Source organism: Mobula birostris, chromosome 29, assembly GCF_030028105.1.
Source record: "Mobula birostris isolate sMobBir1 chromosome 29, sMobBir1.hap1, whole genome shotgun sequence".
In the NCBI taxonomy this organism is placed as follows: Eukaryota; Metazoa; Chordata; class Chondrichthyes; order Myliobatiformes; family Myliobatidae; genus Mobula; species Mobula birostris.
Genome location: NC_092398.1, coordinates 18393709 through 18419296, shown reverse-complemented (window position 1 = coordinate 18419296; position 25588 = coordinate 18393709). Strand labels below are relative to the sequence as shown.

The window sequence follows — 25588 nt, the reverse complement described above, 5'->3', positions numbered from 1 at the left end:
CGCCACAAGTTCGTCCACCTTATTCCAAATGCTACGCACACTTAAACACAGCACCTTCAGTCCTGCATTCTTCACCCTTTTGAATGTTGCTTCTGTGTTGCAACTTATCTCTTCTTTCTGTCTTCAATTGTGCCTAATCATTTGCTTGTCCTTCCTTATATTCGTACTGCACATTACATTATTTAGTTGTAAACCTGATGGCTCATTCTCAGCTCTATCACACTAGTCCCCATGCCATCGCTATATTAGTTTAAACCACTCCTAACAGCTCTAACAAACCTGCTTGCAGGATATTGGTTCCCACCGCCCCGCCCCGAATTCCAGTGCAACCCGTCCCTTTTCTACAGGTCATAGTTACCCCAGAAGAGGTCTGATTCCCTGCCCTCTGCTCCAATTCTTCAGCTACGAATTTATCAGCGACCTCATTCTGTTCCTATCCCTACTGTCGCGTGGCACAGACAGCAAACGCAAGATTATAAAAGAGAAAAAGTGATATATCTGTCTGTACTTCAGCTCATTGTTAAATATTGCTACTATTTAATTACAAGGTTCTTTGTATTTCGTTCCATAATTAGAGATATAATTGTTCATGGACATCAGTCAGCTAGTCTTTAGAAAGCTATCATGCACAGTTAAATAAAGGCATAAGCATGAGACACAGTTATAATTCAGAATACAAGAAATTAAGCAAATAACGTGCAATTTCCCTGCATTAGTATAGTGTGTGCGCATCTGTTAACTGGCTATCGGGAATTTTGAAGTCGTGGGCATGTTTTGTTGGCGCCAGAACTATGGAGACTCTTCCGAGCTACCCTGCTCAAAGCTCATTGATTTGATGTTATACAAACAATGCGTTTCTCTGTATATTTTGTTGATTCACTGTGCATGCGAGGACGCTCATGTTTATCTCTATGACCCTTTGTACTTCGTCTTTTTTTAATGACTCCTGGGTTGTTATATACAATTTGTACATCTTTAGCTGTCCACATGTGGATTTCTCTGAACGAGGCTCTCTCTCTTCACGTGATTGAGTTATCCTATCACTTGATCTCGCTTTCTAATCATAGTTAGTATTGGTACTGCCTGCTTTTGTCAGAGTTTCACATGTCATTCACTGTTTCTCACGTACTAATAAAATTACGATCAAAGTTGTGAACCATTGCTTAAATGACATCAATGGGACTGAACGTATCTTAACACCCAGTCACTACCTGTTATAACTTGTTACGTTGGTCCTTAACAAAGACAAATGATATTTCCTTTCCCTTATAACTTGCTAAGATTTGAAATGTGTTATGTAATTTATTGTTGCATGATTTGAATGATGAAGCAAAATGTCTAATTATATAAAAATAAAAATTTCCGCCAGATGGTAGTTTTTCACTATCTTTAAAATATTTTTTTATTGTCAAGACAAGCATATGAGTATTGTACAGGTAAATTTAAGAAACATACTCGTGCTATTATCAAATGTTCAACATTGAAATAAATGATTAACCAATCTCAATTTGTATTAATTGATGTGGCGGGAGGCAGAAGCTATTGAAGAGCAGAGGAGTGAATACTGGAATATTCTTAGATTTCGGAAGTCCTCGGAAAGACATGTAATGATTCAGATTGCTTTCTCGACAGAACGTTCAAGGTTCAGAAAGTTGTCTCTGCCGTGGAGCAAGGCTTGGATTTGCTTAGGTCAGTTGCATTGTATCCAAAAGCTGTGCAAGATAGAACAAACAAGTCTGTAATTAATCAAAATTCATCCTGGTTTGCACCTGCAATTAGTTGGGTTTTTCGCTTTTCTGTGTTATCACTACTAGAAAAAGCATATTTAGTAAGTACAGTATATAAAGATAAATGCGAGATAATGCTATTGGGGTTTGATACCGTTTTGGCATTTCGCCGTAGATTCTAGTGAGGCAATGTAAATGTCCAAGTATTCCGTGGTGCAAAATGCTGGAGCATGTGATATCTAGCTCCAGCATGCATACATTCATATGACGTTCCGCCTCTCAATGATCACTGTGAAAAAACAGTTATACCTTTGATCGTATCCTGACCGGTTGCATTATGGTATGGTACGGCAATTTAAAAAAGGGCATAATATAAGGAGATGTAGAGAGAAGTGGACTGTCCCTAATAATGATGCAGCTCTATAAAATTCACTTGGGGTACTGTGCCCAGTTCTGGTCGCCTCACTCTAGGAAGGATGTGGAAGCATTGGAAAGGGTACAGAGGAGATTTACCAGGATGCTGCCTGGTTTTGAGAGTATGCATTATCATCGGAGATTAAGGGAGCCAGGGCTTTACTCTTTGGAGAGAAGGAGGATGAGAGGAGACATGATAGAGGTGTACAAGGTAATAAGAGAAATAGATAGAGTGGATAGCCAGCGCCTCTTCCCCAGGGCACCACTGCTCAATACAAGAGGAAATGGCTTTAAGGTAAGGGGTGGGAAGTTCAAAGGGGATATTAGAGGAAGGTTTTTTACTCAGAGAGTGGTTGGTGCATGGAATGCACTGCCTGAGTCAGTGGTGAAGGCAGATACACTAGTGAAGTTTAAGAGACTACTAGACAGGTATATGGAGGAATTTAAGGTGGGGGCTTATATGGGAGGCAGGGTTTGAGGGTCGGCACAAGATTGTGGGCCGAAAGGCCTGTACTGTGCTGTACTATTCTATGTTCTATGTTCTATACCTGTACAGCAGGCGCCGTCTCAAGAAGGAAAGAACCATTATCAAATTCCCACCAGCTAGGCAGACCATGTTCGGCCACATAATATTGGACAGGAGGTACGGAAGCCCAATGTCTCGTATCATTATTTTGAAGGATAGCTACATCCCTCAGTGACTTAATTCCTAACAGAACCGTATGGTCGTTAATACTTTATAGTCCTGTACTCTACTGTAAAAATTATGTATAATCTGATTTCTCTCTCTCCCCCCTCTCTCTCTCTCTCTCTCTCTCTCTCTCTCTCTCTCTCTCTCTCTTTCTCTCTCTCTCCTTATCTGTATCTATGTATCCAACTCTCACTCATGCAAACAATCTGTCCCTCTCTCACGCTCTTTCTCTCTGTCTATATATATATATATATATATATATACAGAGAGAGAGAGAGAGAGAGAGAGAGAGAGAGAGCGTCGATCCTTTGAAATAACTTTAATGGGATTCAGTCCATGCTTCGGTCCTTGGAATTAATCTTCTAGTCTTCCAGACACCTGATAACAATGAATCGTGGCCGCGGAAACATGGATTCATTGTTATAGGTAGCCATACGTGAAGAAACACCGGAGATGGGAGCAATGAGATGTAGATACATGGGCAAGCATCCTGACCAGCAACAATAGCTCTATTTTGTAAAAGTAGAATTGATAGCACGGCTCTTTTTTGACTTTTTTCGCACTTTAAGTTTTCTCAGGAGGTGAAGTCAGCACATTTGCCTTTCAGTCGATACTGTTACTATTCTGCATTTGCACATCAAACACAGAACTATAAAGCACTGAGCAGGACATTTGGTCTGCGATATTGCGACGATCTTTATGAGGATGTGCATTGAATACGCTTCTTCTGTGCATCATCTCCATTCTTCTATTGCACTCATATGCATCTCCCTGTATATAAGTCTCTTAAATAGCAGCAAACCACCTGATTACTTTTCTACACTGGAGATCGGATTCCAAGCACCCACAACTCTGCGTGTAAAAGGAGCATTGTCCTGATATGATCTTTAAACTTTCTCCTCTAGAATTAAAAGTTTGTCACCTTGCCGCAGACGTTTCTTCTCTGGGAGATATTCCCGATGTCCACCTTATATGTGCCTCTCACCATTAAAAAAAACTTACCAGCTATACCTTCATCATCGAATGCACTAAGGAAACAAACCAAAATTGTTGAATACGGCCCTACAGTTTATACCTCGAACCGAGATAACTTCTTGTGAACGTCTTCTGCACTGTTTCCATAATCCTTAATAGCAGAGGGAATACATTGAACTTGAGGGGGTAGGTTTAAAGGGGATCTGAGGGGTAAGATTTTACTCAGAGAGTTGTAGATGCCTGGAATGCGCTGACTGGTATGATGGTAGTGTCAAATACATTGTAGATATATGGATATAAGTAAGATGGAGAGATGTGCATAAGATGTAGGGAGTAGGGAATTGTGTTCCGGTGGTTTTGATTTGCTTCATAGCTAGATCGGCCCGAATGACCCTTTCCTCGCTGTTTTAATTTCTCTATGATTCTTATAATGGCCGAATAGAACTTCACATATTATTCCAAGTATATTCTTTCTAATTAAATATATACGCCAGTTAGATATATGTTCCTATATCTTCCTTTATATTCTTTCATATGTTTTTACAATGTCCATAACATGATTATTCTTGGTGTCGCCCATAAAGTTCTTAATCAGTCCACGTACATATTCATCCATATCATTGATGTATATCGGGAACAACAGATCACCGCTGGTCATGGACAATCAGCCAGAATAGCAGTCATCCACCCCCGATTGTCTGCCTCCTATGGGGAATCCGGTTCGGATCAAAACTTGCAATTTACATTGGACTATAGGCATATTCATGTTCTGAATTAACTTAGCAATTGGGACGTTGCCATCTGCCTCATCAAAGACCATGCATTATGCCCAATGTCGCTGCATTATGCCCATTAAGCCCCTTCATCTTCTTCAAAAAAATCAATCAAATTTCCAAGTCATAATCTTCCCCACGTAAAGCCACTGTCCAGTATCAAGCCAGCCATTTCAAAATGTGCATCACTCATATTCTTCAGTGTCAACAATAGTTTCTGTAACACTGAGGTGGGTTTCATTGGTCAATATTTAGCTGCATTGCCCTATTTCATTTCTCGAACAGGCCTACAGCACTTGATGTTCCTCAGTCTGCCGGGACTTCGGCCGTTCTGAATGGGGATACAATAATCTTTGTCAAAGTCTCTGCTATATAACAGAGCACAGTATAGAAATTCACGGCCTACAATTTTAAGCTACTCTAAAATTCCATCTGAACATTCCTTCCAACAACGTCTTCAATTTTTCTAGCATCCATGTGCTTATCTAAATATTTTCTAAATGCCCTTAATATACATGCCTCTGCCACCTTCATTAGCAGCGTGATGCATTCTGGGATATATGTCATCAGAGCCGATGCACTTATCCACCGTTATGCATTTGAGCACTCCCTCGTCATTAACCTCAAATCGTTTCAGCAGATTGGCATGGCCTAATCTACTTGCAGTAACATCCAATTTCTTCTTGTCCGTAAACATGGACACCTTGAAAATAGCAGCCCCCCCCCCGACCCCCGCTCTGTCTCCAAGAACAAAGCCCTTCCTTTAACCTAGAATGGGCCTACCCTCGCCTTACGTATCTTCTTTTTCTTCGTATGTTTAAAATGCCTGGGACTATACTTGATCATTTCGTGTTTTTTGCTGCCTTCTTTATCGGCTGGGTCAGCACTTTCCTACCGTTTTAATACTCCCAAGGCCACTGTCAGGATTTAGGATTTCCTAAAGCACACTATGCCTCTTTTTAGTTGATATTAATGTAGGAGTTCTCGAGTCATCAAGTTACCTTTAAATCGTTGTTATTGCACCTTTTTGGAATATGTCGATACTGAACTCTTATAGCTGGTGTTTAAACAACTACTACATGTAAGTCATAGATTATTTCACAACTGTTTCTTCCCATTAACTTTCCCAGCTGCTGTATTAACTTACTGTAATTTGTTTCCTTCCAATTTTACTCCTTCCAGCCAGATTCAAATTTATTCTTACAGTTAGCTGTCTTAAAATAAGAATTGTGGTGATTATTCAGAACACTTCCATTTACTATCAGGTCTTCATTAGGCTAAGATTATTTCTCCAAACTGAGTCCAAATCTTTTCTCCTCTGTTTGCCAAAACTAGCTCCAGTATATTTTCACCTCTGACTGTGTTCTCCATATACTATTTGAAGAACTTCTCCGGCATGCACTAACAGAACTCCGCCCCACATGTGTTTGGAACGCCGCCACCACCCCCGCCGTTCTGTAAAGGACTCTGTCTACGTCCTCCCCGTGGAATGCGTAGGTCTAAAGCCGCAACGGATAGGTTATGTGGCCATTGTAAATTGTCCCTGTATTAGGTTAAGTTTAATCGGGATTCTTGGGGTGTTTCTGTGGCGGTCTTGCTCGAAGGGTCGTGAGGGCCTAATCTTCACCGTATCGCTAAATAAATGTTTATAAAAAAATCAGTTCCTCTAACTTTCGCTATATATTGGGAGGTCTGTCAATCAGTGAAACATATGCCCAGATATCTTATTTCTAAGCTCTAGACTAACTACTTCACTCTTCAGTACTGCACCCCTCCCAAGGACTTCACGAAACCCTGCTTCTGCATGACCTTGTCAACAATGACATCCAGGACGCTTAAGCAGCCAATCTTGGCACTCACGTACTTCGATCTCTATTTTAACGCTGAAGAGAAAGCAAGATGATGCTTTTACAAGACATGCACATAGTGACCACTTTGTCCGATACGCCTGTATCGATAATATGAATATCTAATCAATCAGGTGGTAGCAACACAACGCAAGAAAATATTCAAACGTGGTCAAGAAATTCAATTGTTGTCTTGACCTAACATCAGACTGTAGAAGAAACATGATGTAAATGACTTTGACCGTGGAATAATTGTAGGAGCCCGGCGGTGTGGTTTGACTATCTCAGAAACTATTGATGCCCCTTCTTTTCTTTTTATTAAGCATAACAGCCTCAAGAATTTACAGAGAATGGCAGAGAAAGGTGTGAAGAGAATTATGCAGTGAACGGCAGTTCTGTGGGTGAAAACGCCTTGTTAGTGAGTTAGGTCGGAGGAGAATGGTCACACTATTTCAAGCTGACAGGAAGGCGCTAATGCGTCATACAACCATACGTAATAGCATTGATGTGTACAATATTGTGCCTGAACGCACAACAGTAAGAATCTTTAAATTGATGGGTACAGCAGCCGAATAACGAGCATAAACTCAGTGATCACATTATGAGAACAGGAGATATGTAAAGTATAGGGGATACCAAAGGAGATACAGGATGTACCTCATAAACTGGCCACCGAGTGTAGTCCCATGTACATTTTCTACATAACGTTGATAGTTATTGCCATAATGACGTATATACTCCAATTACACAGTATATCTGCACATTATATATTCATTATTTTAAGCATATCCTCCAATTCAGTATCGAATGGATTATTCTTGATATTCAGGTGTTCTGCCCATCATCCTACCTTTTCTTTTGTTGTTGCTGATTATTATTATTGCTGTTGCAGCTGCGATCATTACCAGCACCCCCACTGCGATAATATATATATGTTCGTATATTATCTTGATCCAGGATTTGACTGTGAAGAGATGGGCAGTTGAGTTAGAGCAATTGCAGTAAGTCCACTTTGGCTGCGATTCTATTTAAAACAAAACCCGGGTTTTCACTAATAAGAGCTTTACCTAGAGGACACGCTCCTAGATCAAACACATCATTCAGAGAACAGGCTAACAGAAGTCCTGATCCAGGTTACGTACTCTGGACGTTCAAAGATCCAATATGTATATTTTCCAATATTACTGCGATATGCAAAATATATTAAAATAACTATTAGGTCTGGAAATTTCTAATCTAAAACATTAAGTTGGGTCTGACAGCACAGATTCGTGACTGGATGAACTGAACTTTTATAAAATAAATCTATATATTTATATTTTTAACAGCAGTATTACCCCACCTCAGTATTCACAACTTTCAAATAAAGTTATCTACTTTATTCAGACGTTCTACGATAACTTTATGACTGCTAAGATCATCATCATTGAGAGTAATGATGGTAAAAGTGGCCAGAGCTTTTCTTGGTAAACTTTTGTCTGCAAATGGTTTACCATTGCCTTTTTTGTGTGGCAGTTTTTTTTGTAAACCGGGGGACCCGACCATTATCAATACTCTTCAGAGATTGTCCGCTTGGTTGCGTAACCAAGCATTGTGATATGCCCCAGCTGCTCAAACGAACATCCACCACCTGTTCCCATGACTTCACCTGATCCTGATCGGGGGGCGAAGCAGGTGAAATCGCGGCCATGAGGTTACCTGAATGCAGTATAGGTTGTTGATAGATATAAACGTAATAGTAATTGTCCACCATCGCTTCAAATGGTTGTATTTCTAGCTATACATGAACGATCCAAGCACACTGTATATACATTGAAGGCAGCTGATATAAATGAAAATAAGGATAAAAGATTATAGAACCCTTAGGACTATTCCGATCGATATCACTTGGTTAAAACCTGTAACTTCTTTGCCATTAGTTCTCATCGGAATCCTGTCACTGCGTTGACCACACTCACCATTTACAGTTACCAAGAGAGGAGAGCTAGAGGTTGAAGACAACGCAGTTCCATTTAAAACGACTTGATATCGGCAGAAGTACGTTCCTTCATCAGAAAGAGTCACGTTGCTAATGTCGAAGGTGACAGAGTGGTTTCTGCCGGAAATAACCCGTGACTCGGAATTATCTTCTCCGGCTTTCTGCAAGATGAATGTGATTTCCGGGTAGACACCTGGGCATGTGCAGATAAACTTGATGACTCCGCCAATTTCAACATCTGTTGAATGCACTGATAAAGTTGGTACCGACAGTTCTGCAGTGGAGAAAGGTGAATGGAATGAATAGTTTTCAAACATTGAAACAATTTCTAATATTTCTCGCGTCATGTTTGTACGTTTTCAATAATTTCAATAGAAAAATTTGATCAGGGTGCAACTGAAGTTAGACGATTCTAAAATCAGAGTAGAATTTGCATCGTAGCTGATAATCTGCGAAACTAAACGTGCTCATATATAGGATGAAAAGAATTTAAGTGCTACAGACGACCACGATTTTTCTTCACAACTTGGTCGGAATGATCAATAAGCAAAATAAGTTCAGAATCAAAGTCGAGTTTATAAGCACTAACCAATAGCGTGGAATTAGTTGTTATGAAATGGCAGCACAGTGCAATTCATAAACATAATCATGGGCCACTGAGAACCGTTTATTCTGTATTTTCACATATTTCATCCGACAGATGATATAAAAGCGAGAGAAAACGTATCGCAGACTAAAGGAAACTTCTGTCGTGGTGGTATAAGACTGTGGGGTCACTCGTCTGAGTGCTACTGGTACCATGTAACCCAGTACTACCTGTCGCATGGTCGGGTGGTCGGCGACTAAACCGGCTCCCCCACCAGGCCTGCCTGGTGTTGAGGGTGGCTAGATACCCTGCAGGACGAAAAACAAGACCTGTTAAAGGGCGGATGACCCCTCTCGTAGGGTCAACGGCCATGTAGCAAACACGTGCCGTGAAGTGCGGAACGAGCATCCCTTGCTTCGAAGCTTGGGCTGGACGTTCACTGCAACAGAACTTCCCCCAGCCGTCTCGGACCCCATCTTGCCGGGAGGTGATGGCAAGAGGGTGGGTCTGGACCTGTGCAACCCCCTACACACCTAAAATCCATTCACACACATGCTGTTCCTTTCTGAGGAGCGGGGTATCCTTCAAACCCTACTAACTGACTGAAAGCAACCATCATCATCCTTTAAGATGGATAGCCAGAATGTTGATCGGAGATCTCATATCCTAAAGAATGTACGCTTGCTCGCCCAAATTAGCAATACATGGCCTTGCACTTTAATTGTCAGTCCGCACTTCACTTACTTTGCATCTGTAACACTATATTATGCATTACTTTTTTGATTTCCTTCTTTGCCACAACGGTGTACCTGTGTATGGAATGACCTGTGCGGATGACAGCCAATCAACATTTCCATAGTATTTACCAGTTATAAGTTACTCTATCATCATTTCTCCTGTCCGTTAACAGAAAATACGTATGCGAGAATATTACCTTCTACTGCTAATAAGCCTGTGTTACTTTCGTCTGATTGCAACCGCCGTCCAGAAATGATAACTTCATACATGCAGGAGTAAGAGCCTCTGTCTGCGTCAGAAATATTGCTTATAACGATCGAGGCCATTTGATCAGACGAGCTAACATCTACTGATCGCAACAATGCATTTCCTTTGTAGAACAAGAAACTGTGGGCACTATTTTGGCTAGTGATGAAACACGTAATAGCAGTTGTTTCTCCTTTCATATACACACCCGACTGGCGCTCGAAATATAGACCAGTCGTTAGCTTTATCCCTGAAACAAATCAATATAATTAGTACAAATATTTGTGCCAATATCTAACTGCACTCAATCACATCTCAGAGGCCATCTCTGCATCCGTGCTCAGCAATCAATACCAGAAATGAAATTATAAAGCACAGCCTCCAACATGTCTGTAATATCAGCCAAGTGCGAGAGGAACATGTGAGAAGGCATTCCCCCGGCCCTAAGATCATTCTCATAACTGATACTTCCCTTCCAACTACATTGTAACAATTTCTCTGTCATATAGAACTGCTGCCCAATTTACATAAAGTACCAATTAAAGTATCGAGTAGCATATCTTCGAAGTGTGGGCGGGAACAGAAATAACAGGGAGAAACCTATGAAATGAAAGCGAGATCGAGGAAAAGCTAACAATTACCACTCTAAAATTGGAAAAGAGGATGGATGGTTTAATTGCGAATCTGCAGTTCAAGTCACTATTATGTATGCATCGCATCGGAACACTTGCTAGGCTACTCAGGTCATAAAATGGAGAGGCGTTAGTTATTGACTGCAGAATGCAGCCGTCACATTATTTTGAATATGTGTCCTCTTTGTGAAGGGAGAACGATGTATTACGTAGGTGCAAAAAAAGTGAATGTAAGGTAGAAGTCGGGAGTTGACAATTCTCTTCAGTTCGTGTAAATTGCAAAAAAAAAACAAACACCAATGTAATGGATTAATATTATTGTATTTTGTTTTCATCTCAAGCTAGTAAAACCTGAGGTAAGGGCATAGCCAAGCACATTCATTTCTCAATCGCTGAAATATCAGTGTGTAGGCCTAAATGTTTAACGCTATTATGTAGTGACAGGGAGGATGCCTGTTATCTATATTACTATTGGGACAATGCATATCCTGTTCATTGTCCATAGTCTTTCAATTTCCTCTTTTACTCCATAATATTTCCGGTGTTTTTAACTTATGAATTACTATATGTTACGTGTGTCTGGAATGGAGATATCTATTTAGTTAATTCTACTTCAATGTTTATCCGGAACGTTCTTATGGATGATCTGATCTGTAATAGTGGATCTATCGTAATATTATTTTTAGAACTCGGGTACTAAAACTAGATTGTACTTATCGTGCGTATTGTGTCTTGTATGCCTTTGCATTTTAAAGCAAGATTTTGTTGAATGGTGATTGCCACTTGATTATGCCTGTACGAAATTATATTGCGCTAAACTGCTCCTAAATCCTTTAATGTGTTTAATTGTTCCAGGTTTCTCTTCACTTTTTCTGCCTTTATCGTTGTGAATTTGCTGGAATTTTATTATGTCTTTTTGATATTTTGTTTGTTAAACGCCTGGTGCTGTGTTTCCACAAGGAACCCCACTGTTTCTGGGAAGACGTCTCCAACTCGGAGCCAGGGGTATGACGTTCCTTGTCAATATTTAACTTTTTTATTGTAACAAATGCTCTTCCATTTTGTGTCATCTGTTGTGATAACTTTGTATTTTTTATTGTTTGGTCCTTCATGTAAGTTTAATGTTGAGCATTTCTTATCAGAATTGCATGATCTGGCGTGGAGTACTGAATCCTGTTTTCGTTGATGAAAATATAACCTCTGGAGTTTTATCTGAATGTACGTTATTCCTCTTTCTCTTTCAGTTCCAAGTAGTGCTCATCTAAGTGGGTATGGCTATGCCGAGTGCTGTCTACAATTGAGTTCTTATGTTTCCCTTTCCAGATTGGTGTCGGGCCAAGATACAATACCAAAATAATCCGAGATTATGGGCATAGCAATAGTGTTTATTGCTTTTGTTATTTTTTTTTTTTTTACGTTTGAGCTCTAGCACATTTTTTAAGCATTGAAGTAAATTTTGTGGAATGTTTTCCTCTATTGTACTATCCTTTATTTTCTTTGTTTTTTGTTATCCCAAATACTTATATGTTTCATATTCACCCATCGCTTGAATTGTATCCCGCTGCTCTGTATTATATTCTACTAGCTCTATTGCACATTTCTCGATATTTACTGTTCTGCACTTACCTAGTCCATATTTCAGGTTTCTATCTTTTGAAAATAGTTTGGCAGTTGAATTCATTTTTTTTTTAGATTTACTGATGAAGGATCGTATAATTTCAAATTGTAATGTACATAAGGTGAGTCAACACGCAATCCACTAAGTTCTGCAACCACCGCTATTTTCAAAGGGATCCTACAACTGAACATATATTTACCTCACCCCCTCCAATTTCCACAGGGATCTTCCCCTCCGCGATTTCTCTTGACGATTCATCCCTCCCAACTAATCTCCTTCCAAGCAGCCTAAGAGATATACCTACCCATAAACTGCCACCCTCACCTCCTTTCAGGGCCGTGACAAGTCCTTCCAGATGAGCTACCACTTCACCTACATATCTGCTGGGTCGGATATCGTGCCCAGTTCTCCCGATGCGGTCTCCTCTACTTTGATGAGAGACATGGTAAAGTGGGGTACTGTTTCATTGAGCACTACTGTGCCATCCGCCATAAGCGCGACTTCAACGTAGCCAAACATGTTTAATTCCAATTTGCATTCCCCTTTCGATGTATCAGTCCGTGGCCTCTTGTCCCAAGGTGACGCTACAGTCAGGATAGTGGACCAACACCTTAAATCCCGTATAGGCACCCTCCAACCTAATGGCATGAAATAGATTTCTCCTTCTGGTAAACAAAATTCTTCTGCGCCTCTCCTCTATTTCAAATTCTTATGTTTCTCTTCTTCTCACCTGCCTGTTGCTTTCCGCTCCGTCCTTTTTCCTTCTCCTACCCTTTCCCCTATTTTCTACTATTCTCCCCAATCGGATACCTTTTTCTTCAGACCTTGACCTTTCCTGCCCACCAGGCTTTACGTATCACGATCCAGCTAGCCTCTTTCCCTCATTCCCACCATTTTGTTCTTGCATTTTGCCCATTCCTTCTCAGTCTTAAAGAAGAATCTCGACCCAAATCGTTTATACTAGAGTGAAATGGGCCAAACGAAGGTTAAATAAAAAACCTGGAACTAGCTCGAGTAGGCACCTTGGTCGCAATGGACGAGTTGTGCCACAGAAACTATTTATGTACTTTCTCGCTGTGACTCTAGGAAGTTCTCGTACCTAGAGTCCACTTACCTTGACTTAGACCTTGGCATTAGTTTTAACTACTACATTAGGACGAGGGCAAAATGTATGAAATTAATAATGTCGTTATATTCTCAGCTCTTGCCGAGTGTTGTAAACACAGCTAAGCACATTATGCAAACCAGCTTTCGACCCTTGGGCTCTACGTGAAGTTCCTGCTGCCTTGGTAAAGCAACAACCATTATCAAAGACTGCATTCTCTTTTGACCCCACATATTGAACAGAAAATGCAATATCCCGAAGTCACATAAAACAAGGTTGAAAGGCTGCCCAGAGTCCGCAGTTACAAGACTACCAAGCTCTTCTGTAGTACATAAAATAGACTTTTATCCTCGCAGTATATAACATTCTAGACTTACAACTTAATGTCTATCTTCACTGCATTTGCTGTAGAACCGTAACACTTTATCCTGTATATTGCTATTATTTTCAGTGGTGCTACCTCGATGAACTGCTATATTGAAATGAACTCTATGGAAACTATTCAAAACATTTTTGACTGCATGTCGGTGTACATGACAAAAGGAAATCAGTTCATCAATTTACCAAATTTACCAATTGATTGCTTTGTGTTATTCATGTTGTATTGTTTTCGTTAAGCAGCACGGTATATTCAAAAGTCCTTTCCAAAAGAAAGACTTACTCTGGATCTTCGCGACGGCACTGGGGAAAGATGTTATCCAACGTCCTGATATTTGTTGGTCGTATAAACACGAATAATATCCTTCATTTCTGTTATTTACTACCGTAAATGAAGTACTAACATGTTGTTGTGTCATGTTTCTGGTTGTTTCTTCAAATTTCCAACGTAGGAGCCATTGGAGATGGTCATGGCTGTGAAGGCTCGGAGCATGGCACGTAATGTTGACTTCTTCTCTTTCCAGATATATGGGATAATTAGGATTGAGCGAGAGTGTTGGAGGTGGTGGGCGATCTGAAATAACAAAAATACCAACGATGAAATTTGTGTCGACATAATAGGCCCAAAGAGTGTACAATTAAAAGGGGCAGTGTCTTCATGTGCATACTTTTCTTGATAGATGCATTGCTATACAACCTTGACAAAATCAATCATAAGCTGGTAAGTGGCCAGTAACATCAGCCCCACATGTCATACAAACAGTAACTTGTAATTACAAGAGATGAGCTCACAAACTTATTTTGATGTAACAGATTTATAATTGCAGAGTTGCCTCCGGGAGATATTTCGGCAATTGTAATCCACGGGAGGCAAACCTGATCATAGTCTCTAAAGCAGACTAGGGACTGGGTAACCTGAGACACGCGGCTGACTGTCTGCTCGCTACGTCAAAGGTATGAACGAGGAGCATGTAACTTTCCAACCATTTGAAAGATCGTAGCACCATCACCAGATACCAGATCGAGATCATGTACGTCGAAACAGCCCGAATGAATGCTAGACAGCATCCACGTTACGCCTTCATGACATCAGCAGCGATGGTGTTTGCTAGTGATGGTGATCAACCAGCGAATAAGCTGCTCGATCAAAAATGATCAGGTCGCAGAATTATTCCTCCAATCTCAGCTGGAAGAACAATGGCCAGAAGTGCATAGTCCCTGCAAGCGTATCTTGCAATATCATTCATGTTATTTTCATTCGTTGCATCTAACATCTGATCTTCCGGACCCAGCGGTAAGAAGTCCCTGCAGTTGATCAGAGGGATAACAGCCGCTCAAAAGAGAGCGTAATCACTCCCTTTAGAAGTGTAATGTGAATATTACAATAAATATTTGCTTTACCCGAAAACCCTAAGTCCAACGCATGAAGTTTGATAACCGTAAAGTGGAATAACTTGTTTCTGTCCAAAAATGTTGACGACATTATGACATATGCTGTGAATATTGAAAGTTATTTTGCAATCACATAAGGTGGAACCGCACGGAGATTCAACAATGTTAACCCACAGTACATTTGCAAAAAAGAGAACATCAGCAGATGCTGGAAATTCAGGTGACACACACGAAATGCTGGAGGGTCTCGGGTCGAAACGTCGACTGTACTGTTTTCTGTAGATGCTGCTGGCCTTCTGAGTTCCTCTAGCATTTTATGTATGTTGTCCACAGGAAATTGCGTTTTGCATAACAAGTTCTGGAACCTAATCACGAAACATCTAACAGGAAGTCGTTGGAGGAGAAAATATAATCATATTATAAATAAAGAATTTGCCAATGCCATAACACCCCTCCCTTCACGTCGAGAAGAGTCATGGAATTTTTTGCGTAAAAATAAACTCGTCTCCCACAATCCATTTAAACATTTTCCTTTCATTTAAACCCATGCCCTTAGCAATTGAAAGTTTTACCCTGGCTAATAGACTGACTATCTACAATGCCTATGCTTCTCACAACTGTATATTGCTCTCTAAATACTCGCCTGTCTCCGAAGATGCAGGGAAAAACAAGACAATTCTCTAATCCTTCCTGACAGCTAAAAATCTGGGTGAAGATAATGCCATGAAAATCCGCAAATCATGCAGTGTCCGCGAAGGGTAGAAAAAATAATGTTAGCCTCAAGATAAGGCCTTTACCAATGCATGCGAAAAATGGCAATGCAGTTCCCCGAAGTGAAGTGGAAAAGATCAGGGTACCAAACCTTTGTAGCAAGTCGTGACGATAGAAGTTTTAACCATAGATCTAATTAGAGGTTTCATTGTCTTTCCCAGGAAAGGAAACGGCCTGAATAATGGCTGTGCATTGACAAAGTTACACATGCAATAATTTGTCTTCCGAAGTTCCTCGAACAACAGGTGTACATTTCTGCAAAATTTATGGGATAGTGGAAATATTCGCCTTACTTGTTGCTCTTATCTGCAATGAATCTCTGTATGATATCAAACGCTCTGATATTTCTGTCTCATACAAACAAGTGAAGCTCCTCTCATCCTCCAGTGTCACAATCCTACAGGAGTAGTTCAGCGCTTGTCCGTCTTGCTCGATCTGCTGATCTGCGATTGATTTCTCGCCTATCAATATTCGTAAGCGGCCAACTGAATTTCCGCGTGGAGCTATGCAGCTTATCACGACAGACTCGCCAATCACATAAACTGCATAATTGGGAGATATCAAGATTTCCGGTGGAGGTGACGCAGCTGAAACCATAATAGATACTTGTAATCAACAAAAAAAAAAGCATCGGAGTTGAATAAATGAAACAAAAAAAAACGGTCAGTGTCTTTTTTTTTTGTTCTATTGCATATTTGTCTCGAAGTATATATATACTTCACTTTCAATCCGGTATCAAAGAAAGTGAGGAACAATTGCTAAGGGTTTTCCAAGTTCAGTTAAATACTTGTCTCATTCGGTTTGGCATGGTATCATTGTGGTTATCAGAACAATACGCAACACAGATTTCATTCAACGTTCCAAAGACGTACAGGGATATGGGAGGGAAATTACTAACTAAGGTGTTACGATTTATCTCGGCAGCGATTTGCGTTCAGTCCCACCACTGCCTGTAAGACGTGTGTACATCCTCACCGTGACCTTCTGGGGCTCCTGAAGTCCTCCGGCTGTACTTCTGCATGCGTCAATAAGTCGATTTTGTTTTTAACTATAAAGACTATAAGACCATAAGATATTGGGACAGAATAGGGCGTTTCGCCCATTTAATTTGCTCCGCCATTCCATCATGGCCGGTTAATTATTTCCCTCAATCCCAAGCTCCTACCTCCTCTCCAATAAGACCATAAGACCCAAGAACCACATTAGATTATTCAGTACATCGAACATGCTCTACTAGATACAAAATACTGCAAGATTAAAACGCAAAACAATACTATCTTAATTTACTTCTCATGTCTCTATTGAAAACCCTATAAATACGATCATATACTGATGGCATTCGGTTAAATCTACTGACCAGTTACAATTACTTCGGTGGAATCACTTGGAACGGAGTGAAGCCATCTTCCTGAAACCTGTTTCTTATAGAGGCATGAGTAGTGTCCGCCATTTCTGTCGCTAATGCTTGGAATTAAATGCTTGAAGCTCTCCTGGTTTTCTTGCACTCTTATGGGAATAGAGCTTTGTAGAAGCTCAAGCTGACCATTGATAGTCCCACCTTCAACCGCACATCCGATAGTGAGCGATTCACCCAACATATAAATAGAATGCTTGGGTTCCAGTGAGAGATGCGGGAGAGGAAGACCCTCTGAAATGAGAAATAATTACATTATATATTATGTATTAAGTGAATTGAAGGGATAATCCCTGTAAATATAATTGAAAATAAAATTAATTCAGCGGAGTAAAGGCTTCGAATTTACTGTTGGTGGAATTAACTCGGCGTCGAACAATCAGTGAATGAAATTGCTATTATTACTTTGCGGCATTGGGAGTATTGTATTATATATGTGAACGAAGGTTGAGAACAGAAAATAGATACGGCTCCAATGCAACCTGAAATGTATGCTCCGTGATTAGTCTGTGATCCGGGTTCCGATTCCACTTTAACTCTTAGTGATTGATTTACCGGATTTGATGATAGCTTGCTGCAGTTCCTCAACTGACCGTAGCCACAGAGGGATATTTGCATCGCTCAGAACTGACAGTGTTGAAGGGACGTTAATGTTTTGAAACTCAAAGTCATAGTAATTTATTCATGGGAGCGGAATCTGATAAAGGTGGCCTTCTTATTCTCGTTCATGTCTATACTATTCTTGACGAGAGCTGTGGAGTTAGGGTAACCGACAGCAGTAATCACGGACCATATCACTACGTTATATTCTGCAATTCATCACTGCTGAAGCTCAAGAATTAAATGACGCATTAGGTATAATGCGAATCCGAGGTGAAGACAGGACAATATATATTACAACGATGAGAATTCATGATACAGTGAAAATAGAAGCATGTGTGTAGAGTTTACTTTAATTCAAATTTGCAAATGTATTTAAATTTGTAATTTAACAATACATACTGATCATCTGTACATAATTAAAGATTCATCATCACAATATATTTTACCGTGCATGACAGTTCCAATTGTCATCACTCAGACTTCAGAAAATTGTTATTGTTATTGTGTATTCAAATCACTGTAATCGTTACATAAAATTTCAGAAATTTACATATTTGCAGAGTTACTATATTTTACGGAGAAGATATAGCAACTGACAATTTTCTTATGTCATAACTTTCCCGTATTATATCAAAACTACCCAACGGTCTTTGGTTCGTCTGCTGAGTAGACTAATTGAAGTGTTCCCGCGCAGGACTGGCGAAGAGCTTTAAAAACCAAATCTCCGTAAAAGAGGGGTGCAGTCTAGTGGAGTCTAGTAACTCATCGTGGGAATACTTATCGTCGGAGTGCTCTGAGTCAGACTGGTAAGACTTTGGCTCAACAGGGCTTCGGCGACAACAGGTGAGTGGGTAAGTTCAGTCCTTACCTCTTATTTTTTTTTTCCTTATTTACCTCTTGAGAGAATCGGGGGCATGTCTGCAGACCCAGTTTTCTGTTAGATTGTCAGATATGGGATTTCCGGGAGATCACTAGCCTCTCCGATGGCCTCATCTGCACCAGTTGCGGCGAGATGCAGCTCCTTAGAGACCCTGCTGAGGAACTGGATGTAGACCACGATAACTTTCGGTTTGTTAGGGAAAGTGAAGAGGTGGTAGATGCAAGCAACAGGGAAATAGTCAGTCTAAGGCTATAGCAGGCAGAGAATAGGTGACTGTCTGGAGAGGGAAGAGACAACTTCAGTATTCACCAGTGAGAGGGAACTTGATGACGGTGAGGACAATATGAGTGAGGTTCATGTTCTGGAGCATGTTGATATCAAGGGAGAGGAGGTGTTGGAGTTGTTAAAATACATCAGTACGGATTAGTCCCCGGGGCCGGACAGAATATTCCACAGGCTGCTCCACGAGGCGAGGGAAGAGATTGCTGAGGCTCAGGCTAGGATCTTTGTGTCCTCGTTGTCCAAGGGAATTGTACCGGAGGATTGGAGGGAGACGAACGTTGTCCCCTTGTTCAAAAAAGGTAGTAGGGATAGTCCGGGTAATTATAGACCAGTGAGCCTTACGTCTGTGGTAGGAAAGCTGTAGGAAAAGATTCTTAGAGGTAGGATCTGTGGGCATTTAGAGAATCATGGTCTGATCAGGGAAAGTCAGCATGGCTTTGTGAAGGGCAGATCGTGCCTAACAAGCCTGATAAAGTTCTTTGAGGAGGTGACCAGGCATATAGCTGAGGGTAGTGCAGTGGATGTGATCAACGTGGATTTTAGAAAGGAATTTGACAAGGTTCCACACGGTAGGCTTTATCAGAATGTCAGACGGCATGGGATCCAGGGAAATTTGTCCAGGTGGATTCAGAATTGGCTTTCCTGCAGAAAGCAGAGGGTCGTGGTGGAAGGAGTACGTTCAGATTGGAGGGTTGTGACTAGTGGTGTCCCACAAGGATATGTTCTGGGACTTCTACTTTTCGTTATTTTTATTAACGACCTGGAAGTGGGGGTAGAAGGGTGGGATGGCAAGTTTGCAGACGACACAAAGGTTGGTGGTGTTGTGGATAGTGTAGAGGATTGTCGAAGATTGCAGAGAGACATTGATAGGATGCAAATGTGGGCTGAGAAGTGGCAGATGGAGTTCAACCTGGAGAAGTGTGTGATGGTACACTTTGGAAGGACAAACTCCAACACAGAGCACAAAATAAATGGCAGGATACTTGGTAGTGTGAAGGAGCAGAGGGATCTGGGAGTACATGTCCACAGATCCCTGAAAGTTGTTTCACAGGTAGATAGGGTAGCTAAGAAAGCTTATGTGGTGTTAGCTTTCATAAGTCGAGGGATAGAGTTTAAGAGTCGCGATATAATGATGCAGCTCTGTAAAACTCTGGTTAGGCCACACTTGAAGTACTATGTCCAGTTCTGGTCGCCTCACTATAGGAAGGATGTGGAAGCATTGGAAAGGGTACAGAGGAGATTTACCAGGATGCTGCCTGGTTTACAGAGTATGGATTATGATCAGAGAGTAATGAGCTAGGGCTTTACTCTTTGGACAGAAGGAGGATGAGAGGAGACATGATAGAGCTGTACAAGATATTAAGAGGAATAGATAGAATGGATAGACAGCGCCTCGCCTCATCCCCAGGGCACCACTGCTCAATACAAGAGGACATGGCTTTAAGGTAAGGGGTGGGAAGTTCAAGGGGGATATTAGAGGAAGGTTGTTTACTCAGAGAGTGGTTGGTGCGTGGAATGCACTGCCTGAGTCAGTGGTGGAGGCAGATACATTATTGGAGTTTAAGAGAGTACTAGACAGGGATATGGCGTAATTTAAGGTGGGGGGTTATATTGGAGGCAGAGTTTGAAGGTCGGCACAACATTGTGGGCCGAAGGGCCTGCAATGTGCTGTACTATTCTATGTTCTATGTTCTATGTTCTATAATGGACAAAGCCCTGTGGCCGTCACCTCCAGCAGTTAGTACAGCATGTCGAGTACTCTTTTGAGGGGAGTAGGGTGCAAACTGCCTGGAGAGTGCAACGCAGATGTGCCTGCGGTACCGAGTTTGGCCATGTGGCTAGGAAAGGTAGGGAACTGAAGAGGATGACAACAGTAATGGGTGCTGTATAGTTAGGGTCAGATAGGCGATTTAGTGGGCGCAAAATGAAAACGCAGCTGGTAGTTTTCCTATCGGGTGTTAGGATCTGCGACGTTTCTCAAGTAGCCCAAAATACCCAGAAAAGGCAATGACTGGGTACAAATGCAGACAGAGCAAATAGCTAAATAGTCTACCGAGGCAAAATTCAAAAGGGTGAAGAATGCAGAGCTGAAAGTGTTGTATCTCAATGCGCGTAGAAGATTGGTCGGTATGACGTCGCAGGTATCACTGAAGCTTGGCTGGACGAAGGCCATAGTATCCATTATATCCTTTTAAGCTTTGCCATCAAATGATATAATTTGTATCGAAACGGCAGGCTGGAAGGCATAGACGGTGGTGTTGTTCTGTTGGTAAGAGATGCAATTACATCTTCAGAAAGAGCTGACATAGGGTCAGAGATAGTCAAATCTTTGTGGGTGAAGTTAAGGAGCTGCAAGGGTAACAAAAAACATTATGCGAATCATACCTCGGCCTTCAAATGGTAGTCATGATGTGGGTTTGAGATTGGGACGAGGCAAATGTAAAAGGCATATAATAAGGTCCATGTCACAACTGTAATGCTGGACTTCAGTGAGCAAGACAATTGGGAAAATCAAGTTGGTACTGAAGCACAAGAAGGGATACTCGCGGAATGCCTGCGGGATGGATTTTTAGGCACCTTGTGCTTGAGCCTCCTCAGGAGAAGGGTATCTTGGATGGGGTGTTGTGCAATAGCCCAGATCTTATTAGGAAGCTGAATGTATAATATTTCAAAGGCAGTGATATTAATATGATCAAACTCATATTTGAGAGGGAAAAGTACAAGTCACACGTATCAGTGCCGCAATCAATAAAGGGAGTTACAAAATTGAGGGGTGACCTTTTTAAAAATGAGAGGTAAGGAGGATTTATATATAGCCAGCGAGTTGACACCTGTGGAATGGTTTGCCACGGACTGTGGTGGATGCGAAGTCCGTGTTATATCTAAGGTGGAAATTGATACTTTCAAGGCAGGAGTATGAGGTTGAGTGTGCTTTGGAATCAGTGATGATGGAAGGGAGGAGCAGATTCGATGTGGTGAATTGTACTGCTATATATTATTTTTGTGTGGTCTTATGGACTTCCTGTCTGCTGTCAGCCAGTCCTTGGCTATTTTGTTTTCTCATTGGTTATCTTTCCTGACGACGTCCCGAATGTACATCGTGAAGTTTAAATAGGCGTGGTCTGGTCCGACAGTTAATGTAGGCTGCTTTTTTTTTTTGCTCAGTAAAGGATTATCCCGTGTTCTTCTTTTTTTCTCTCTCTGTGCAGGCCCCGTTTTTCATCAGTCGATTTAGACGAACGAGTAAAATATCCTTGTTACCAAGTTAAACCATACAAAGGAAAATTAATTGCAATAAGCGAGCTCTGACAATGGGCAATCCAACAGCTTCGGTCTGCACTATATAAGATTCACAGAATCGTCTTTACCCGGAAGGAACAAATTGTGCTAACGTTCCCTGCAGATAATTTGTTTAAAAATTACTCTGTTTTGAATGAACATATTTTATCATTCTGGTGATTATACTTGATGATTTTCCAATCACTGGAGAGGGTTTGATAGAATGGAACGCTATAAAGTGGATGCCTTACTAACCTGCGACGTTTAGTCGAATGTGATGGCTGATGGAAGAACGCATCAGTCGACCCGATTCCATTGTCACAAAGACACAAGCGTAGTCCCCTTCACTGTCAGCATTGACAGCTTCAACATGATAGTTGAAATGCTTCTGGTTTCCCGTGCTGTTTATGACAGAGACCGAGTCCTTCAACAACTGAAATTGGCCTGGGGAGCCACGCCACGCGACGTCACAAGAAATAGTAACTGCTTCTCCAGTTACATAAACTGGGTATTCTGGACTTTTTGAAATTTTGGGCTGAGGTGGAATATCTGGAACAACATAATTAAAGATAAAATGCTGAATAGTTAATTCATCAGTTGCAGTTCATAAAATAAAAAAAAAAATTGTACTTTTGGAACCAAAATGTCAAGCTTGAATACTCTCACCGCAACTGCTTCAGACGGTAGGAAAGTTTGTGTTTTCCCCACTTTTTTATCTGAAATCTCAAGGCATATGTCTTGCACTGTTTTAAATTTGTCCTACTATAGCTGATGTTTTGGAAAATCAAGATATTGTTGTATACTTATTGCTGTTCCTTCTTTATAATTGCTCAGTTAGAACAGCAGAGACGCCAGAAAGGGTAGCAGAATTCTTCGCTTGATGGATCTAGGAAAGCTGGAGACACCTTGTGTCCTTGAAGACTACACGCGCAGGACGTGCATACAGCTGCAACTTCTAACACTTCGCTGGATCTGGATGAACTCGCTATCATTCAAGCCGCTGAATATGTGATGGCACTGACATAGAGTGGTAGTTACCCCTAAGATGCAGGACCTACGAGACCGGGTGAAAGCCAGGAAAGGGAAAATGGTTCAACTTGCAATGGAGATTACCATGGTGACCATGTCCCTCAAAACAAAACAGATATAACACTTTCGGTATCGTTGCGTGGGGGGGGGGGATGCCCGAGCACAAAAATTCTAAGCAGTCATATGTCTGGATCTGGTGCTGTGACTGAGAATGGAAGAGGGGAGAAGAGGCGAGCTGAAGTGAAAGGGGATTCCTTGCTTAGGGGAACAGAAAGCAATTAATGTGGACAAGATGGAGATTGCCGGATGGTATGTTGCCTCCCGGTTGTCTGGTTTTGAGGCATCTGGGATCGGGTATTCACCACGCAGTTGGTGGAGAGATTAGGGAAGCTGATGTTGTTAAGATCTCAGGCAAAGTCAGGAATCAAAAAGCTGAGCATAATGCGACTGATATCATGAGCTTCGTATATTTTAATGCAAGAAGTATCGTAGGTAAGGAATCTGCATTCAGGCCATGGAATTGTAATACTGTAAGCATTGGTGAGGGGCCATCCTTCCTGAATTCGACACAAAAACCAAGACTCCGGGTAAAGACACTCTTGGACACGCATTCCACGCTCGCTACGACCGTAACGACTCCTGACTAGGCCTCGGCGCCGGTGTTCAGGACCTTGGGTCGTTCCACACTTGTAGTCTTGTCAACAGGTTTAGACCCCATATCTCGGAAAGGATCTGTTGTTATTGGAGAGAGTCGAGAGGAATTTAACAAGGATGATTCAGCGATTAAACAAGTTAACATATGAGGACCGTTTGGTAGCTCTGGGCCTGTACTCATTGGAATTTAGGAGAACACGGGGCGGTGGGGTGAGGTCGAATCTCGTAGAAACCTACCGAATATTAAAAGGACTAGAATGGGTGGTTGAGAACAGGGTGTTCGCTATGGTGGGGGTATCCAGAAATAGAGGCAGAGCCACAAAATTGAGGTTTGACCTTTCTAAAAAGAGAGGTAAGGTGGAGACCTGTGGAATGGTTTGTCTCAGACTGTGGTGGATACCAAGTCCGTGGTATATTTCAGGTGGAAGTTGATAATTTCAAGGCAGGAGCATGGGGCTGAGTGTTTCGGAATCTGCAAAGATGGAAGGGCGCAGCAGACTCGCTGTGATCAATCCTAATCTTATATATTATGTTTGTGTGGTCTTATGGACTTCTTGTCTGCTGTCAGCCATTCCCAGGCTATTTTGTTTTCTCATTGGTTATCTTTTCTGACGACGTCCCGAATGTACATCGTGAAGGTTAATTAGTCGTGGTCTGGTCCCACAGTTAATTTTGGCTGCTTTTTTTTGCTTCAGTAAAGAATTATCCCGTGGTCTTTTTTTTTTTTTCGCTCTGCGTGCAGGCCCAATATTTCATCAGTCGATTTAGACGACCGAGTAAAATATCCTTGATACCAAGTTAAACCATACTAAGGAAAATTAATTGCAATAACCGAGCTCTGACAATGGGCAATCCAACGGCTTCGGACTGCACATTATAAGGTTCACAGAATCGCCTTTACCCGGAAGAAACCATTCTGTTAACCTTCCCTGCAGATAATTTGTTTAGAAATTACTCTCCTTTGAATAAACATACTTCATCATTCTGGTGATTATATCTGATGATTTTCCAATCACTGGAGACGGTTTGATAGAATGGAACACTATAAAGTGAATGCCTTACTAACCTGCGACGTTTATTCGAATGTGATGGCTGATGGACGAACGTATCAGTCGACCCAATTGCATTGCCACAAAGACACAAGCGTAGTCCCCTTCACTGTCAGCATTCACAGCTTCAACATGATAGTTGAAATGCTTATGGTTTCCCGTGCTGTTTATGATAGAGACCGAGTCCTTCAACAACTGAAATTGCCCTTGTGAGCCACGCCACGCGACGTCACAAGAAATAGTAACTGCTTCTCCAGTTACATACACTGGGTATTCTGGACTTTTTGAAATTTTGGGCTGAGGTGGAAGATCTGGAGCAACAAAATTAAAGACAAAATGCTCAATAGTGAATTCATCAGTTGCAGTTCATGAAATATTTTTAAAAATCGTACTTTCGGAAACAAAACCACCAGCCTGGATACCCTCATCGTAACGGCTTCAGACAGTAGGAAAGTTTGTGCTTTCCCCATTCTTTATCTGAAATCTCAAGGCTTATTTCTTCCACTGCTTTAAATGTGCCTTAATAT

General features: G+C 41.3%; 1 protein-coding gene across 5 annotated transcripts in view; it reads right to left on the bottom strand.

The window, feature by feature from the left end:
- Window positions 1–1386: 1386 nt before the first annotated feature.
- LOC140190023 (uncharacterized) overlaps window positions 1387–25588 on the bottom strand; it is a 158538-nt gene continuing 134336 nt past the window's right edge. For 2 of the 5 annotated variants that reach the window (XM_072246419.1, XM_072246421.1), the window contains 8 exons: window positions 25079–25372; window positions 22585–22878; window positions 17229–17519; window positions 13992–14282; window positions 9926–10225; window positions 8386–8679; window positions 7278–7391; window positions 1387–1712 (listed from right to left, as the gene is read on the bottom strand). In XM_072246419.1, coding sequence (XP_072102520.1) covers window positions 1645–1712; window positions 7278–7391; window positions 8386–8679; window positions 9926–10225; window positions 13992–14282; window positions 17229–17519; window positions 22585–22878; window positions 25079–25372 — 1946 coding nt within the window. In that variant the 3' untranslated portion in view covers window positions 1387–1644. The remainder of the gene's footprint in view (window positions 1713–7277; window positions 7392–8385; window positions 8680–9925; window positions 10226–13991; window positions 14283–17228; window positions 17520–22584; window positions 22879–25078; window positions 25373–25588) is intronic. The other 3 variants (XM_072246420.1, XM_072246422.1, XM_072246423.1) reach the window with 3 other exon arrangements.